Genomic DNA, 18,400 nt, shown 5'->3' with positions numbered 1-18,400 from the left:
TTCTCCCCAGCTCTCCTCTCACTCTCACGTGCTCACGGATGCTTGAATTAAGGAGCTTTGGCCAATGTTTTCAAAGCTGAGGCGTACGGAAGTAGGTGTCACTACCCCTCAGAATGCAGTTGGAGCCTGACTCACACTGAAACCCAGCTAAATAGAGACTGATTTTCAAAGCTACGGTGCAGCTGCAGCTCCCAACCTGGAGCTGCTCAGACCCTTTGAGAACCACCCTACTCCCAGTCTCAACACGTCTGGCGCTCGGTTTGGAAACTGTCGGTCACTTTCCCTTTAAAACGTTCCATGGTTCCTGCTCCATTAGCACAGCCTCACGTCAAGTCATTAGCTCGTTTGTGCCTCAGGACAACTGACTGATTTTTCAGTCCCTGGAAAAATCATGGAGCAGGTCCTCAAAGAATCAATCCTGAAGCACTTGCATGAGAGGAAAGTGATCAGGAACAGCCAGCATGGATTCACGAAGGGAAGGTCTGCTCTGGAAATGGCTAGTCTGTCATCAAAAATACTAACCATTATAATTAGGACATTATAATCCCCCATCAAGCAGGTATGTTCTGGTATTTACACTTGGTGACACAAATCATGTTTTGCCAAGTCTTTTTGGGCGGGGGAGGGGGCAGAACATGCCATTTGTCCAACTTTCCCCATGTATTTCCCCCCAAACAGCTTCAGGTTTGTTGAATAAGAAGGTCCAATTTCCTTTAGACCAATAACACTAACATTATTAATATGGATGCACATTTTACTGCAGTCAGTATAGAAAGCAGAATGTAATTAAAGATTAAGTGGTGCTTGATCCTCCAGTAAATGCAGATAGACCTGCTTTCTGGGTCAGACCCAAGTACTGTTCTCAGCAAATTGTGTCAGTTTTCAATGTCTGTGATGTTATATCAGCTATAAATAAAGAAATTAAACTACTCACCAAATTTAACTGGAAAAATTAAAGAAAAACTATTTCTGAAATCTCTAGAATACCAGTGTTTCAGCTACTTCCATTCCCCTAACTTCTGTGACAGCCTTCATATTTCATAATGAACCTATCTACAAACTACACACTCTCTCCAAAGTTCTGTGATACTAACTAATGTATACATGAGAGGCAACAAACAAAAGCAGAGAGCTCTTCATGATTGTTACTTCTTCCACACTTCCTCCACTACTGGGCTTCTGGTCAGTTCCTGATAGTGTCACAAGGCAGACATGAAAGGTGTAGTAGCAGCAGCGAGGGAAAATTTGAAACACAGCCCTGGGAGAGGGAAGACACTGCCAGCTCTCAACTGGTACAGAGCAATGACCTCATTCCTAGGTTCATGAGATTTTGGACTTTAAATCTGTCACAGATCCAGGACTGAATATTGCCCATTCTGCAACTCCCTAAGCCAGGGGAGAATGAGAAAGAAAACCCCCTTTTTCACGTTTTGTAAACACGGCAGCTATTTAAAAGCTGCTCCAAGTTTTGGAATGTTAGAAGCAGCTCTGGTGCAGATTGTTTAACAGGCAGAGTGTATGCAAGGAGTCAAAGGTGACTGACAGCTGTCACATACGCATAGATACACTATAGTCACAGCTACATAGATTCCTAAGTGCAGATCTACAGCAGGTGTAAACGGTCACCGTTCTCTGGTGGAGCTATGACAATTTACACCAGTGGAGGATCTACCCCATTTATTTTAAGGTCACAAGAGACCATTCTGATGATCTAATCTACCTTTCAGGAAGACACCATCTTCAAGTGATGGAGAATCCACCATATCTCTAGGTAAATAGTTCACTCAAATATATAGTAAAAATAGATTTGCTAGACAGACAGGTACAGAAAGGCATTGATATATCAGTTGGTAACTATTCCTTGAATGACACTGTAGTTTGCTTAATGCCTTGCAGATTCTCAGTTCCTTGCAGTACATCAGAGGGAATTCAGATCAACTAAAGTGGCCGACAGAAGTCAGAAGCCCAAATGGAGCATGTTTATAAACTGAGCCTGTGACCTCTTGTGCTCATTAAAGATCTGACAAGTAGTAGGAGTATTAGCCTGTTATCATGGCCAAACAACTTAAGTAATAACTTTCTGCCTATTTCAATTCCCCTCAGAGTTTCAACAGGATTCTTCTTCACTTCGTATCCTGAAACCACTGTGGGTTGTTGTCCTGGAGCAGACTGGCTGTTGCATTTTAACTCCAGGGATAGCTACATTTCAATGGAGGATGAAGAGATCGCTGTAGATCCTTTGGGATTAAAACAGCTTAAAGGATCTTTAGCTAAAGGACTTTGGGAGCTTTGGAGCTGTAAATACAGGGTATTATTGATGTTTGAAAGACAAACAGATAAATAGTTAGACTCTAAGAAATGTTAGAGTCTAAGAAAATTTAAGCCTGTGGTCTCAAATTCTGACAATCATTGAAGTGTGTTTTAGGTAAAGGAGGGTACATGGTCCATGCCTATCTCTGCATGTTATCTCAGGACTTCCATCGGAATAGCATTTCATATGGTCTAGATCTTGGTGATCTGGGTAGTTTTTTTGGTTCTGTTCTGTTTTGTTTTACATTTTGTGGTTACCTTATACTGTAAAGTCACATTAGTAACAAGCCTAGAATTTTTGTGGGAATAGAGTTATATAATTGCAGCAAATCCTAGCATCTGACCCCAGGGCCCTCAGAGAACAAGACTTATGAGCTCAGCATGTTCGATTTTCATGGTCAGACATTTTAAATAAATAAATAAATTCTCTCATTGTCACAGCTGGGAAAGGAGACCTGATTAGCTGCAGCTTCTTCCAGAGCTGAACCTAGCTAACAGCTGGCTCCAGAGTCCAGCATGCATTACTATAACACTAGGGTAGTCTGCAAATCAGGGGTCTGAACAAATGCACCCTTGTAGGTACTCTAGGAAGTACAGCAGTGCCTACCAACTTAAAAGTATACAATGTCGCCAAACATTAGCTAAACTAAAACAGGAAAGGATGATGAACTACAGCTTCACAACGGGTGCCTAATACATCAGTGAAATAATTTAGAAATGCCAGCTCATGGTCTGAATATTAATTTTGCAGGTGTTTCAGTTTTGAGAAACGAGGGAATGTCCTTTCCCATGAAGACATCTCTTCAGCAATTAGTGCAGGACATCTTTCGGACAATGTAAAAAGGCCCTGATCACTTGAGGTCATAAAACATGCCAGGGCACTATCTGCAACCTTGACAGCCTGGCTATGTTCCACTGGACAATTATATTCTGCCAACATTAAATGTACTAACTAGTTTCAACTGCATCCAACGCTGTTGTTAGTTACAGGTAGTGTTGCTGTGCACTGTTATAAAGTTACACCATTCTACCCCACAGGTGAAGGGATTTCATCAATGGGCAAATGACATACTTTTACACCTATCTAGATATACACACACACACACTCTTATAGTCTCTGGAACAATTCAATGCACATCGTAAACAGTCACACTGAACAGCTCTTCTACGGAGCTCACAACCCTGCCAATCCCAAGCTACTCTTTGCTGGAATGCTCTATGTCCCCAGCCAACCCTCCCTCTCTATACCCACTGGCTTACGTACTAGAACAGCAAAAAAAAAAAAAAAAAAAACCCCAAAACACAGGGTTTTGTGGTTTTGATGGGAGACAGCTTTTATTTTCTTCCCCCTTCATTTTCCAAACTTAAAACAGCTCAACTTTCTTAGTCAAACTTTCACATAACAAAAATACGGAGTGGTGGGCAGAGCCAAGCCTCAAACATCTCCTGGACAAATTCACAGCTGGTATAAACGGGCACAGTTCTAGTTAATTCAATGGAGGGAAATGGTGTGAAAGTTATAGGTCCCTGAACACAAGAGAAACACCTAGTCAAGCTTAATTAGTTATTGTTAGCACTACAACTATAATGAATCTACATGAGACTGGGAGAGTGTGATATCAAGCATATTTCTGTAAGTCACCCATGACTTTTCATAATTCATGAGTGGCACAATGAAGTACTCATCCCTAATAAGTGAAAGTGTCCTTTATCACACAGCCTTCTATTATGCCTTCAGTTTATACAATATTTTAATAGGTTTTTAATGTGTTCACTTTTTAAAGTTGGTAAAATGGCTGAAAAATATAGTCCATGTTTTCAGACCTCAGCAAAGTAATTTTCCATAGCATGCTTCTGAGACACTCCTCTTGGGTGGGAAACATCAGGGTCCATGGCTCTAGCTCACCTATCATCCACCAAAATTAGAGGACAAATTAGAGGACTGGGCCAAAAGAAATCTGATTCTCTCTGTCATACACATTTGATCAAAGTGATTTTTTAAAAAACTGTTAAGCATGCTGTGTGTACCCTTCCTTAAGCCAAAGAGAAGAAAAACCAACCAGCCTTCAATATGGCTCTATTTCAGAAGGGGATTGGGGACAATAACTCGGGCAACTGGACTTTGTTCTGTTTTTTTCCTGCCTATCCCCCATCAAAGCACACCTTACCATCTATTTGTAAAGATAGAAACAATTTTTCTCTCCTGTCCTTTTCTATGCTACTTGTGAAGCAGTAAGGCAAACTGAGGCACAGCAACGCAGCTGGCATTCCTCTTGACCAAAAGCAGCACTTCTTCCCCCTCCCTGCACTCTCCAGGCATCTACGCATGGGGAAGGTAAGGGAGGATGTATCTGTCCTTCCCAATTAACCACATGTTCCCTGCCTTCAGTAGAGGCTGCAAATGTCACATATTTGATTCAACCAGCAGGCAGATACACGAAGCTCTATCGTGCCTTTTTGGCTGAACATAAACCTAATTCAACTACTCAGCATAGAAACATTAGGTCACCTGGCCACACAAATGTGATATATTGCCGGCACCATGAGGACAGGGAGCTCCAAGGTTCTGACTCTCAGTTTAGATCATGGCTGTTGCATCGATCTGCTCAAAAAATGGTTTTTAACCCCATGGAAACTTTCAGCTTCTCAGCGAAAAATCAAAATGCAAAACTTTTTGGTTGACAATTGAAAATTTTCACCTGAAAATTTTAATTCAAAAATATCGCTGTGGTGCCTCTTGGGAGTCATAGACCAGATGCCTCATGCCCTAATGCTCCTGTAGGCTCTTTCTCTGGACTGTATCGCCTGCTATGCAAAGTCTCCCCCTCGCTGCGCGGCTCAGTGCGCCATGAGAGATGCCATCAGGTTGTGGAGCCTGACCCCTGCAGAGGGGGCACCTCCTATGTAGCGCCGCAGCAGCGCTCTCACATACCCATTTTCAGTCTGTGCGTGTTGTTTTTCAACAAAAAGTCAAAATTTTCCATGAGTGGCAAATGGCCGATGCTACTGCCGTGGGTCCCGTACTTTTTCTTGGTGTGGTGGGTCAGGGCGCTGCCCCTTGCCCCTATTCTTGGGCATTGTGGGCTCTGCTAGTGCCCCAGTGGGAGACAGGGGAGCAGGGAAGGGGCCCAGGTCCGCTCTCCTACGCTTGGTGCCAGCCCCTTCAGCTTTGCGGGCTGCTTATCCTCTCTCCCCTTGGGTAGGGTTTCCCTCAGTCCTCTGTGCTGGAGGAGTCCCTCTGCCTTGCTTGGGCAGGGTGTCCCTTCCCCTGGTACTCTGGTTAACAGCAATACTCCCCCAAACTCTAGTCAGCTCTCCTTCCCACTCTGTCTGACTGAAGCAGGGTTTTTCTTATTAGGTCTTGGGCGGGGCCTTAATTGGCTCCAATTACCCCATAGTAACCTTTCCCTAGTCTACAGGGAATAAGGCCTTGATCATCCTAGGGTTTATATACCTCCCATCTACCACCCTCCTGCTGCTCTCTGGCCCTGCTGTATCACACATGGAAAGCAGATACTTTGTGTGAAAAAATTCATTTAGTCAAAACCCCAATGTTTAGAAGGGGCCAGTGACAACTATTGAGTTTGTGCTGAAATATCTCCCAAGAATAACAATACAGAAAACAGGATTTCTGAAACATGCATGGAGCACATTGCCGCTTTGACCTTTCCTTTTTTAGTGCAGGTTTCAGTGTGGTAGCCGTGTTAGTCTGTATCAGCAGAAAGAACAAGGAGGACTTGTGGCACCTTAGAGACTAACAAATTTATTTGAGCATAAGCTTTCGTGAGCTAAAGCCCATTTCATCAGATGCATGCAATGGAAAATACAGTAGGAAGATAGATAGATATACAGAGAACTTGAAAAACTGGGGGTTGCCATACCAACTCTTAACGAGACCAATTGATTAAGGTCGGCAATTATCAGCAGGAGAAAAAAAACTTTTTTAGTGATAATCAGGATGGCCCATTTCAAACAATTGACAAGAAGGTGTGAGTAATAGTAGGGGGAAAATTAGCTTGGGGAAACAGTTTTTAGTTAGTGTAATGACTCATCCATTCCCAGTCTTTATTAAAGCCTAATTTAATGGTGTCCAGTTTGCAGATTAATTCCATTTCTTCTGTTTCTCGCTGGAGTCTGTTTTTGAAGTTTTTTTGTTGAATAATTGCGACTTTTAGGTCTGTAATAGAGTGTCCAGGGAGGCTGAAGTGTTCTCCGACTGGTTTTTGAATGTTATAATTCTTGATGTCTGATTTGTGTCCATTTATTCTTTTGCGTAGAGACTGTCCAGTTTTGCCAGTGCAGTCACCTTGTTGGCATCGTGAAGCAGAAGCATATCTACATGTGGGATTATTTAGGTTTCCCTTCAGAAGTATGGGTACACACTCTAATTTCTTTAATGTGATGCCAAAGACAGTAATCACTGATAACCATAAGAGTCAGGGCTGATAACAGGCACGGTTAAGCAGAACTGCTGTGATTATTATTTAGTTGTCAGAAAGATATAAATTGGCTGCAGAAACCAATGCACACTTTTCCTTCTATATTCAGACAGTCCAGCGTTTGCATATCCTCTAGTTTAGAGACATACAAAGAAACTCCTGGCTACATTCATCATTTAGTGAGGTCTTATTTAACTCTTGATGTACAAAGACAGAATCTGCTATGGTATTGGTAGGTGTCTCAGCTCCTGGAGTAGGTACAATCCTTCAACGAGACTGTATATATAATGCACTCATTCTCCATGAACTGGCGGATATATTTTGTTATTTTATACCAATCTTTTTCTATATGACAATGTTAGATAATGGAAACAAAGACATGAATAATATCGGGTTTATCAAGTATCACTGAAGATACCTCCATTTCAAATACAAACGTGAATTCAGAGGTTTTTGCAAAGATGACGATTACCAATCCATTGCTAATCTTTCATCAGGCTCTGATTTGGCAAGGTATCTGAGCATGTGTCTAACTTTCAGCATCTGAGTAGGTCTATTGAAGTAAAGGGGAACTGTTAGGGTTTTTTTTTTACTTTGAACTCTGGGGTACAGATGTGGGGACACGCATGAAAGACCCCCTATATTTATTTTTACCAACTTAGGTTAAAAAAATTTTAAGGCACACATCCGTTTTTGTTTTTGGACAGTATTGCTACCACCACCAAGCGATTTAGACAACATTTAGGGAAAAGGGCCACTTGGAGTTCCTGGTTTTTTTAAATATTTTTCCAAGCCCCTTTACCCCCTTTTTTGGGGAGGCTTGAGAATAATATACTAACCAATTGCCTTTAATAAAAGTACAGACCAGACCCTTTATTTTTAGGGCACTAAAATCAATTAAGTTTCTAAAAGAACAACTTTTTTATTAAAAAAAAAAAAAAAGTAAAAGAAGCACCTTTGTAAATTAGGATGGAAGGTAATTTTACAGGGTAATAAACAGATTTAACACACAGAGGATGTTTTTTAGGCTTAACTTTAAAGTTACAAAACAGGAATAAACCTTTTTTTAGCATACGGAAAATTTACAAGCTAAAACAAAAGATACTTTAATGCATTTTCTTGCTATTACTTACAATTTTGTAATTTTAGATGTATTATTTTAGGATTTTTTTTAGGAGATGGGTTTTTTGCCATTTTTTTGTTTGTTTGAGAGGGCACACAACAAAAAAACACAAACAAAACCTTTTTTCCCCAGATTTGAAAGTATTTTTTTTTATTGGTTTTTTTGGTCAGGTGCCAACTAGGTTGATGGAACTGACTAACCCCTTATAGGTAAGTGATTTTGTACCTTTGGCCAGGAGGGATTTGATGTTACTGCATACATAAAAGTTGTTACCCTTCCCTTTATATTTATGACAGGAACACTCACACGTTTAAAATTAGGCGCATGCTTACATACCTTGCTGACTGAGGGCATTACAAGATAAGGTCACTGAGGCCATGTCTACACTATAGAGTTAAGCCAACCTACGTTATATCGACTATCATAAACTGCTGTAATTACATCACTTGTGCATGTCCACAGTTGGTGCTCTAGCACCGACAGATGAGCAGCGCACCGTTGGTAGCTACCCCACTACTCAAATCGCCACTTTCTTCCACTAGGAGTTCTGAGAATGCATTGCCGTGCATCATGGGGGTGGGATCACCACCTCATGAGGCAGTTTTCTCCATCCCATAATGCAAAGGGCCTCCAACTACATTTCATAACATTTTTCAGCTACCCCTGTAAACTTTGTGCCTGCCATCTCTGCCTGACAGCACAGATCCTGCACTGTTCACCAGTCTTGTGATAAGCATTATGAACACAACATGGCTGATCCTGCAGTATTTCATGAGCTGTGAATCTGAACAGGAATCTGTGGTGCCTACCCTGCTGTGTGCCATGGAAAGAAACAATTCAAGACTGATGTTGGCATTCACGGAGCAACTACACACATTGGACCGTTGCTATCGGGCTCTCAAAACAAGCACTGAGTGGTGGTATTGTGATGCAGGTCTGGGATGGCAAGCAATGGCTGCAGAACTTTCATATGCACAAAGCCACCTTCCTTGAACTGTGTGTGGAGCTCACGCCTGCACTGCAGCACATGGACACCAAAATGAGAGCTGCCCTAATGGGGGAAAGCGAGTGGCAATCACTGTGTGGAAGCTGGCAACTCCAGACTGCTACTGGTCAGTTGTGAATCAGATTGGAGTTGGGAAGTCCACTGTGGACAGTTGCGATGATGCAAGTGTGCATGGCCATTAATCGCCTTCTGCTGCAAAGGACTGTGACTTTGGGCAATGTGCAGGAAATAGCAGATGAGTTTGCGGCAATAGGATTCCCTAACTGCAGCGAGAATATAGATGGAATGCGTATCCCAATTTTGGCCCCAGGCCATGTTGTGACAGAGTACATCAACAGAAAGGGATACTTCTCTCTGATATTGCAGGCGCTAGTGGATCACCATGGTCATTTCGCTGACATCAATGCGGGGTGATCAGGGAAGGTGCTTGACGCAGGCATCTTCAGGAACATCGGCCTATACATAAAGCTGCATACAGGGACTTTCTTTCCAGACCAGAAGATTCCACTAGGGGATGTGGAAATGCCCATAGTGATCCTGGGAGACCCAGCCTACCCCTTACTCCCATGGCTCATCAAGCCTCGCACCCAGAAACTCTGACAGCAGCAAGGAGCACTTCAGCAACAGGCTCAGCAGGTGCAGAATGACTATAGAATGTGCATTTGGCAGATTAAAGGGTTGCTGGTGCTGCCTTTTTGGAAGGTTAAACCTCAATGAGGAAAATATTCCCATGGTCATAGCAGCCATTTGTGCTCTGCATAATATTTGTGAAGTCAAGGGGGAAAAGTTTCCCCAGGGGTGGAACACTGATGTGTTTCACCTGGCAGCTGATTTTAAGCACCCAGACACCAGGGCTAATAGGGAGCCTAAACGGAAAGCTATTCAAATCAGGGAGGTTTTGAAGCAGCATTTTGACAGTAATGTGTCTTGCTGTAATGCATGCAGCCGGGCATTGTTTACTTGCCACCTTGAATGTTGGTGGTATGTTGGCAACAAGAAGAAAGCCAAGGAAAGTGTGGGTCCCTTACTGAATGAGGGAGGCAACCTAGTGACAGAGGATGTGGAAAAAGCTAATGTACTCAATGCTTTTTTTGCCTCTGTTTTCACTAACAAGGTCAGCTCCCAGACTGCTGCGCTGGGCATCACAAAATGGGGAAGAGATGGCCAGCCCTCTGTGGAGATAGAGGTGGTTAGGGACTATTTAGAAAAGCTGGACGTGCACAAGTCCATGGGGCCGGACGAGTTGCATCCGAGACTGCTGAAGGAATTGGCGGCTGTGATTGCAGAGCCATTGGCCATTATCTTTGAAAACTCGTGGCGAACCGGGGAAGTCCCGGATGACTGGAAAAAGGCTAATGTAGTGCCAATCTTTAAAAAAGGGAAGAAGGAGGATCCTGGGAACTACAGGCCAGTCAGCCTCACCTCAGTCCCTGGAAAAATCATGGAGCAGGTCCTCAAAGAATCAATCTTGAAGTACTTGCATGAGAGGAAAGTGATCAGGAACAGCCAGCATGGATTCACCAAGGGCAAGTCATGCCTGACTAATCTAATCGCCTTTTATGATGAGATTACTGGTTCTGTGGATGAAGGGAAAGCAGTGGATGTATTGTTTCTTGACTTTAGCAAAGCTTTTGACACGGTCTCCCACAGTATTCTTGTCAGCAAGTTAAGGAAGTATGGGCTGGATGAATGCACTATAAGGTGGGTAGAAAGCTGGCTAGATTGTCGGGCTCAACGGGTAGTGATCAATGGCTCCATGTCTAGTTGGCAGCCGGTGTCAAGTGGAGTGCCCCAGGGGTCGGTCCTGGGGCCGGTTTTGTTCAATATCTTCATAAATGATCTGGAGGATGGTGTGGATTGCACTCTCAGCAAATTTGCGGATGATACTAAACTGGGAGGAGTGGTAGATACGCTGGAGGGGAGGGATAGGATACAGAAGGACCTAGACAAATTGGAGGATTGGGCCAAAAGAAATCTGATGAGGTTCAATAAGGATAAGTGCAGGGTCCTGCACTTAGGACGGAAGAATCCAATGCACCGCTACAGACTAGGGACCGAATGGCTAGGCAGCAGTTCTACGGAAAAGGACCTAGGGGTGACAGTGGACGAGAAGCTGGATATGAGTCAGCAGTGTGCCCTTGTTGCCAAGAAGGCCAATGGCATTTTGGGATGTATAAGTAGGGGCATAGCGAGCAGATCGAGGGACGTGATCGTCCCCCTCTATTCTTCATTGGTGAGGCCTCATCTGGAGTACTGTGTCCAGTTTTGGGCCCCACACTACAAGAAGGATGTGGATAAATTGGAGAGAGTCCAGCGAAGGGCAATAAAAATGATTAGGGGTCTGGAACACATGACTTCTGAGGAGAGGCTGAGGGAACTGGGATTGTTTAGTCTGCAGAAGAGAAGAGTGAGGGGGGATTTGATAGCTGCTTTCAACTACCTGAAAGGGGGTTCCAAAGAGGATGGCTCTAGACTGTTCTCAATGGTAGCAGATGACAGAACGAGGAGTAATGGTCTCAAGTTGCAGTGGGGGAGGTTTAGATTGGATATTAGGAAAAACTTTTTCACTAAGAGGGTGGTGAAACACTGGAATGCGTTGCCTAGGGAGGTGGTGGAATCTCCTTCCTTGGAAGTTTTTAAGGTCAGGCTTGACAAAGCCCTGGCTGGGATGATTTAACTGGGAATTGGTCCTGCTTCGACCAGGGGGTTGGACTAGATGACCTTCAGGGGTCCCTTCCAACCCTAATATTCTATGATTCTATGATTCTATGAATGACGTTTGTAATGATTCCTGCCTGAGCATTAATTGTAGTCTGAAAATGTGCTGATTGCCACTGTGTATGAATTTCTGCTGAAACCGCCGTGTAGGTCAAAAATAAAGAATCATTGTCTTTGTAAGACTAAATTTTTATTAAACAGCGATACACAGATTAACATTTCTTACAAGGGACATGACAGTGAGCAGCACTTATTATGCTGGCATAGCAGGAGAGTTAAATCAGCAGGGGGAGCATTGTTCTGTGTAGACTTCCACTGTTTTGTCAACAAAACCTGACTTTTGTCGACAAAACTGTGTAGTGTAGACAAGGCCTGAGGTGGCAGAGGCAGGGAAACTCCAGCAGCTCCTTTCCATCTACCACATCTTTAGACCCCTCATAATCTGGTTACAGACCTAGAGATGCATAGGGACTGACTCCCTCTCTACACAGCAGGTGTGCTCGACCCCTCCTCTGCCCCAGGCCTGCCCCTACTCCACCACTTCCACCAAGCCCCCACCCCGCCTTTTCCTGCCCCCCTTCACCCCAAGTCCCACTCCACCCCTTCCCCCAGGCCCCACCCCTGCTCTGCCTCACCTCTTCTCACCCCTTCCCCCAAGTATGCCCCATCCCGGCTCCTCCCAGCACCTTCTGCACACTGTAGAACAGCTGTTCTGTGGCATGCAGAAGACACTGGGAGGGAGGGGAAGGAGCTGATCAGAGCTGATCACCGGTTTGCAGGAGGCGCTGGGGGGAGGAGGGAGCTTGGGTGCTAATGGGTGCTGAGCACCCGCTAATTATTTTCCGTGTCAGCGCTTACGTAGAGATGGCACTAGTTATGCTAAAAGATCTTCTCAAGCCTATGGACAATAGTCTACACTGGTATTCTTAGACACACCGGCAATGTTTAACAGTTGACACGGCGGGATGCTGACCTGTTTGCTTTGTCCTGTCTCTGATCCTGAAGAAGAAAGAAAGCCCTGTGTAAAAGGCAAAAGGCACTATATCCCCCCTCCTCTCTCCCTCTGGATCCTCCCCTCTCCTGCTTCTCTATAAGCGAAAAGAGCCAACCCCTGGAAGGAAGGAGTTCACCATTTTCCTTCTCATGTTTAACAAACATACAGCTATCCTATTGGTGCTAACAGCCTGTTAAGTGGAGGGCAACCTGTTCCCTTCAACTGTCCAACCAAATCAGAGAAGTCTTTTAGCTGCCTGAGGTCTACACCCATAAGTATCAGGGGGTAGCTGTGTTAGTCTGTATCCACAAAAACAACAAGGAGTCCGGTGGCACCTTAAAGACTAACATTTATTTGGGCATTCACTTTTGTGGGTAAAAAACCCACTTCTTCAAATACATCTGAAGTTTATGAAAGCTTATGCCCAAATAGTCTTTAAGGTGCCACCGGACTCCTTGTTATTTTTACCCATAAGTATCTGCCTCTGGCACCACCCAGCAGGACAATGCTGATAATTTAGGTGGGATTTTTAGGGGAAACCCTAGCTAGCTCAGCCACAGCTTCTTAATGACAGCAGGACTCTTACAGAGAGAGAGAGAGAGAGAGATTATAGGATTTCTCTTGGAGAATAAGAGAGAGCAGTGAATGCAAAGTTGTACTTCCTTAGGGATGTTTTGTGGACATCAGAAATCACACGAGTAGTGGTTTTTCATCACAGAATTTCCTAGTTTTTCATTATTACATATATATTTAATTACAATATTATGTCAAAATGTGTCTCTGAACTCTCCTGTTTACACTCCAAGAGAAGCCATATTCAATACCGTTAATTAGTTTTGTATCAGTGCTAACAAATCCATATAATGGTACATCAACACTAATCATAGAATATCAGGGTTGGAAGGGACCTCAGGAGGTCATCTAGTCCAACCCCCTGCTCAAACCAGGACCAATCCCCAATTAAATCATCCCAGCCAGGGCTTTGTCAAGCCTGACCTTAAAAACTTCTAAGGAAGGAGATTCTACCACCTCCCTAGGTAACACATTCCAGTGTTTCACCACCATCCTAGTGAAAAAGTTTTTCCTAATATCCAACCTAAACCTCCCCCACTGCAACTTGAGACCATTATTCCTTGTTCTGTCCTCTTCTACCACTGAGAATAGTCTAGAACCATCCTCTCTGGAACCACCTCTCAGGTAGTTGAAAGCAGCTATCAAATCCCCCCTCACTCTTCTCTTCTGCAGACTAAACAATCCCAGTTCCCTCAGCCTCTCCTCAGAAGTCATGTGTTCCAGACCCCTAATCATTTTTATTGCCCTTCGCTGGACTCTCTCCAATTTATCCACATCCTTCTTGTAGTGTGGGGCCCAAAACTGGACACAGTACTCCAGATGAGGCCTCACCAATGAAGAATAGAGGGGGACGATCACGTCCCTCCATCTGCTCGCTATGCCCCTACTTATACATCCCAAAATGCCATTGGCCTTCTTGGCAACAAGGGCACACTGCTGACTCATATCCAGCTTCTCGTCCACTGTCACCCCTAGGTCCTTTTCCGTAGAACTGCTGCCTAGCCATTCGGTCCCTAGTCTGTAGCTGTGCATTGGGTTCTTCCGTCCTAAGTGCAGGACCCTGCACTTATCCTTACTGAACCTCATCAGATTTCTTTTGGCCCAATCCTCCAATTTGTCTAGGTCGCTCTGTATCCTATCCCTCCCCTCCAGCGTATCTACCACTCCTCTCAGTTTAGTATCATCCGCAAATTTGCTGAGAGTGCAATCCACACCATCCTCCAGATCATTTATGAAGATATTGAACAAAACCGGCCCCAGGACCGACCCCTGGGGCGCTCCACTTGACACCGCTTGACAGTAGATAGTAATGAATCATTACTATCTACTGTACTATGAGACCCAGAAACCATAAATACCTTACATTTATATAGTAAACCTGCTGAAAATTCTCAGGACAAAGAAGATGATTTTCTGACTATGTTTACTGGTGGCCCTTGACACTTGTCTTACATAATTTAATAAATATTTGTAACTAAATAACCTCAGTATTTGCAGTGTTCAACGTGTTTCCTACAGTAAATACAGAGAATCACAAGAGAAGACCACAGTAATCTTACCTATTTACCCTAGGTAAAAATGGCAAGTCTTTTAAAGCCAATGCTGTAATCATAGACACATACATACCCCTCTACACACACAATTATGCCATGTGTGTAGACAAATTCTGACAAAGCTAAAAAGCTGTAATAGTGTAACATATAGTAAATTCTTTTAACACCAGAGTGGGATATTTTTAAATGGTCTTAAAATGAGGTCCACACAAAGAAACCCTAAAAAAAAGTGGTAAGGGAGCATTTCACACTCACCTGAACATGATCGGCCCAATTCTCCTGAGTCATGGTTTTCTGAAAAGACACCAAAAAAATCTCTAAAATATGTTTTTAAAACATCTGGTATGCACTGAAAATCTCTGGGTTCTCATATATAATCATGAAGAGCACATTAGAAAAATATTGCTTAGATTAGGTTGGATATTAGGAAAATTAGGTTGGATATTAGGAAAAACTTTTTCACTAGAAGGGTGGTGAAACACTGGGAATGGGTTACCTAGGGAGGTGGTGGAATCTCCTTCCTTAGAGATTTTTAAGGTCAGGCTTGACAAAGCCCTGGCTGGGATGATTTAGTTGGGGATTGGTCCTGCTTTGAGCAGGGGCTTGGACTAGATGACCTCCTGAGGTCCCTTCCAACCCTGATATTCTATGATTCGTTAATTCAGAGAAATGATGGAGTACAGCACAAAACTATTATCTAAACCTCAATCTGCACTTACAGTATGAAGGTCACACAGAATCCTACCCAGATCATAGTGAAGCTCCTCATATACATTATAAAATAGAGATAATCCAACCAGACCTACTTTGTAGTGGGTGTGAAACTACAGATAACTTCCAACTGCACAGCTAGGTAGGACTGCTGAAAACTGAGACATTGCTGAACTCAGTAAAGCAACATTGTCTAATGTAACAGAATACTTAAATTTCATGATGCTCTCAGCACACCCAGTGCGATCTCCCAGAAACACAGGAGAATCCTCCAGGCCTATTCAGGCTGCTGTTGAGCAACTGAATACTGGAAAAAATGTTCACATTGGTCACACGGAGAAGCGGCCCTCTAAAACATGAGTGTGCTTCTATTCAGGGAATTAATGAGCTTGGAATAGGACAAATGGAAGGTACCCTTCCCCTGAACAGCAGCCTTGTCTTTGTTAATGTACTTAGGATGACTACACTGCCAAACACAGTGGATCAACTCTGTACTCCTTGAGACCCAAAATGTTGATTGTGAGAGCACCTCTTGCAGTTTACTGAACACCTTCAACTGCCACTGAAGTCAGCGGGAGTGGACAGCATTTGATGACTTGCAGGAATGGTCCCTATCATAAATATAATAGTATAATAAAATATACCCATAATTCTGAACTAGATTTATCAGTCTATAATATCTCAGTCCAAGCACTCGTAACAGAGATTTCTGAGTCTCAATGCCTTTCTGTATCACTACAGCATGACTACACTTCGCTTCCATTACAACCTCATATTTCCAGCATCTCTATTATATTGTTCAAATCAAACAAAAATAAATCCATACACACATTGTACAAACATACCTCAACAAACCTCTTGTAGAAGAGATATTTCAGAGAGCCTAGGTGTCGCTGATTTATGACATTCGGACAGAGAACTGAAACAAAAGAAAGGCCTTTAAGTCAACACAACTTCTGAACTTCCTTGAAGCGTTCTTTTCTAGATAGTACTTTTTTCCTCCCCTGATATAAATATCATTTTAAATGATGAAAACACAGAAAGACGCTATCCAAACCTGAAACAAAAAGGGCCAGAAGCATCCTGGCCTTGACTATATTAACACTGCTAACTGTGTTTAAAAACCAGATTAGTATTTGTAGTGTAAACAAGCCCATAAATATATTTTGCAATTTGGCATGTGCTACAATAGGCAGTTTTCTGCTGCTGCTGCTGCTTCTCTCTCTCTCTTTTTCTTTCTTTTTTTTTTTTTTTTTTTTGAGGGGGTGGTGAGAAAAGCCATTTAAGCCTTAGCGATATATGCACTGGACATACATATATCCTAAATATCCAGGACATGTTCCAATATAGAGGAAAATGTGCAAGAATTTAAATGCTGTGGAGCAGATTCAAAGAACAAATTCAAAGAAAACAGAATTACCAACATCCCAAGCAGAAAGTCACAGATTTTCAAGAGACGGACTACACACATCTTTGATGCACCAAGATGTTCCAGTAGCAAAAACAAGCTAATACAAAAGAGTAAAGACAAGGGGTACATTTTCAAAAGCGCCCAAATGACTTAGGAACCTAAATCCCATGGACTTTCAATGAGATTTAAGGTCATAAGTCACCTTGAAAATGTGACTTGGGCATTGTCTACCCTACACAGTTTTTGTCAACAAAAGGCAGTTTTTACTGAAAAAATAAAATCACCTCAACGAGAGGCATTGAACTTTTTGCAGCAAAGTTAAAGCGACAAAGCATCAGCGTAAACACTGCCATTCATTATATCACCAGAACTGGCCTCACCCAGTATCCCACAATGCCCACTGAGACCGCTCTGCTCACTGTTTTGAACTCAGCTGCACTCAGAGGTGAAAGTAAGCCGGCAAGAGCCGGTGCGCCGTACCGGGGTGGATCGGCTTCCCCAGGCGCAATTGAAAGTGGCTGGAGTCCCTGGCCCTTTAAATTGCTGCCAGAGCCCCACTGCCGGAGCCCTGGGGTAGCAGCGGCCGGGCTGGGGCGGCGATTTAAAGGGCCCAGGGCGGTAGCGGCAGCCAAGCCCTGGGCCCTTTAAATCGTCCCCAGGGCTCCGGCAGGCTCCGGGGACAATTTAAAGGGCCCGGGGCGGTAGTGGTGGCCGGAGCCCCTTCCCCAGAGTCCTACTGCCGGAGTCCTGGGGAAGTGGCGGCGGGGCTCTGGGGATGATTTAAAGGGCCCAGGGCTCCAGCCACCGCTACCACCCAGGGCCCTTTAAACCGCTGCCAAAGGCCCCAGCTGCCGCTGTTACCCCGGGGAGGGGGAAGGAGGCACTTGCCGGTACAGGTTGGGCCGGGGCTGGCTCTGGCTCTGACCTCCCCCAGCACCACCCCTTCCGGGGGCCAGAGCTGCCCCAGCCCAGCCCCGTACTGGTAAGTCCCTAGACTTACTTTCACCCCTGTCATAGGATTTTCAAAATCATAAATTTCATGATATTAGTTACTGAAATCTGAAATGTCACGGTGTTGTAACTGTAGGGATCTTGGCCCAAAAAGGAGTTTGGGGGGTGGGGGGTCGCAAGGTTATTGTGGGGGGGTTGCGGTACTGTTACCCTTACTTCTGCACTACTGCAGGCGGCAGCTGGAGAGCAACAGCTGCTGGCCGGGAGCCCAGCTCTGAAGGCAGAGCCGCCGCCAGGAGCAGCGCAGAAGTAAGGGTGGCCTGGTACGGTGTTGCCACCCTTGCTTCTGCGCTGCTGCTGGCGGGACGCTGCTTCAGAGCTGGGTGCCTGGCCAACAGCCGCCGCTCTCCGGCCGCCCAGCTCTGAAGGCAGCACAGAAGTAAGGGTGAAAATACTGTGACCCCCTAAAATAACCTTGTGACCAAGCTTGCAACTCCCTTTTGGTTCAAGACCCCCAATTTTAGAAACGCTGGTCTCCCCAATGAAATCTGTATAGCATGGGGCAGGGGTCCTCAACCTCTTTCAACATGCTATAAAAACTCTGGGGCCCA

The 18,400-nt window shown here is 44.2% G+C and overlaps 1 protein-coding gene across 11 annotated transcripts in view; it reads right to left on the bottom strand.

The window, feature by feature from the left end:
- Positions 1 to 18,400, bottom strand: part of EXD3 (exonuclease 3'-5' domain containing 3) — a 556,345-nt gene that overhangs the window by 352,962 nt on the left and 184,983 nt on the right. For all 11 annotated transcript variants that reach the window (XM_077836023.1, XM_077836024.1, XM_077836021.1 and 8 more), the window contains 2 exons: positions 16,273 to 16,346; positions 14,972 to 15,010 (listed from right to left, as the gene is read on the bottom strand). In XM_077836023.1, coding sequence (XP_077692149.1) covers positions 14,972 to 15,010; positions 16,273 to 16,346 — 113 coding nt within the window. The remainder of the gene's footprint in view (positions 1 to 14,971; positions 15,011 to 16,272; positions 16,347 to 18,400) is intronic.

This window comes from Eretmochelys imbricata, chromosome 16 (assembly GCF_965152235.1).
Source record: "Eretmochelys imbricata isolate rEreImb1 chromosome 16, rEreImb1.hap1, whole genome shotgun sequence".
In the NCBI taxonomy this organism is placed as follows: domain Eukaryota; kingdom Metazoa; phylum Chordata; order Testudines; family Cheloniidae; genus Eretmochelys; species Eretmochelys imbricata.
The sequence above is the reverse complement of the archived record's forward strand: the minus strand, read 5'-3'. Positions and strand labels throughout refer to the sequence as shown.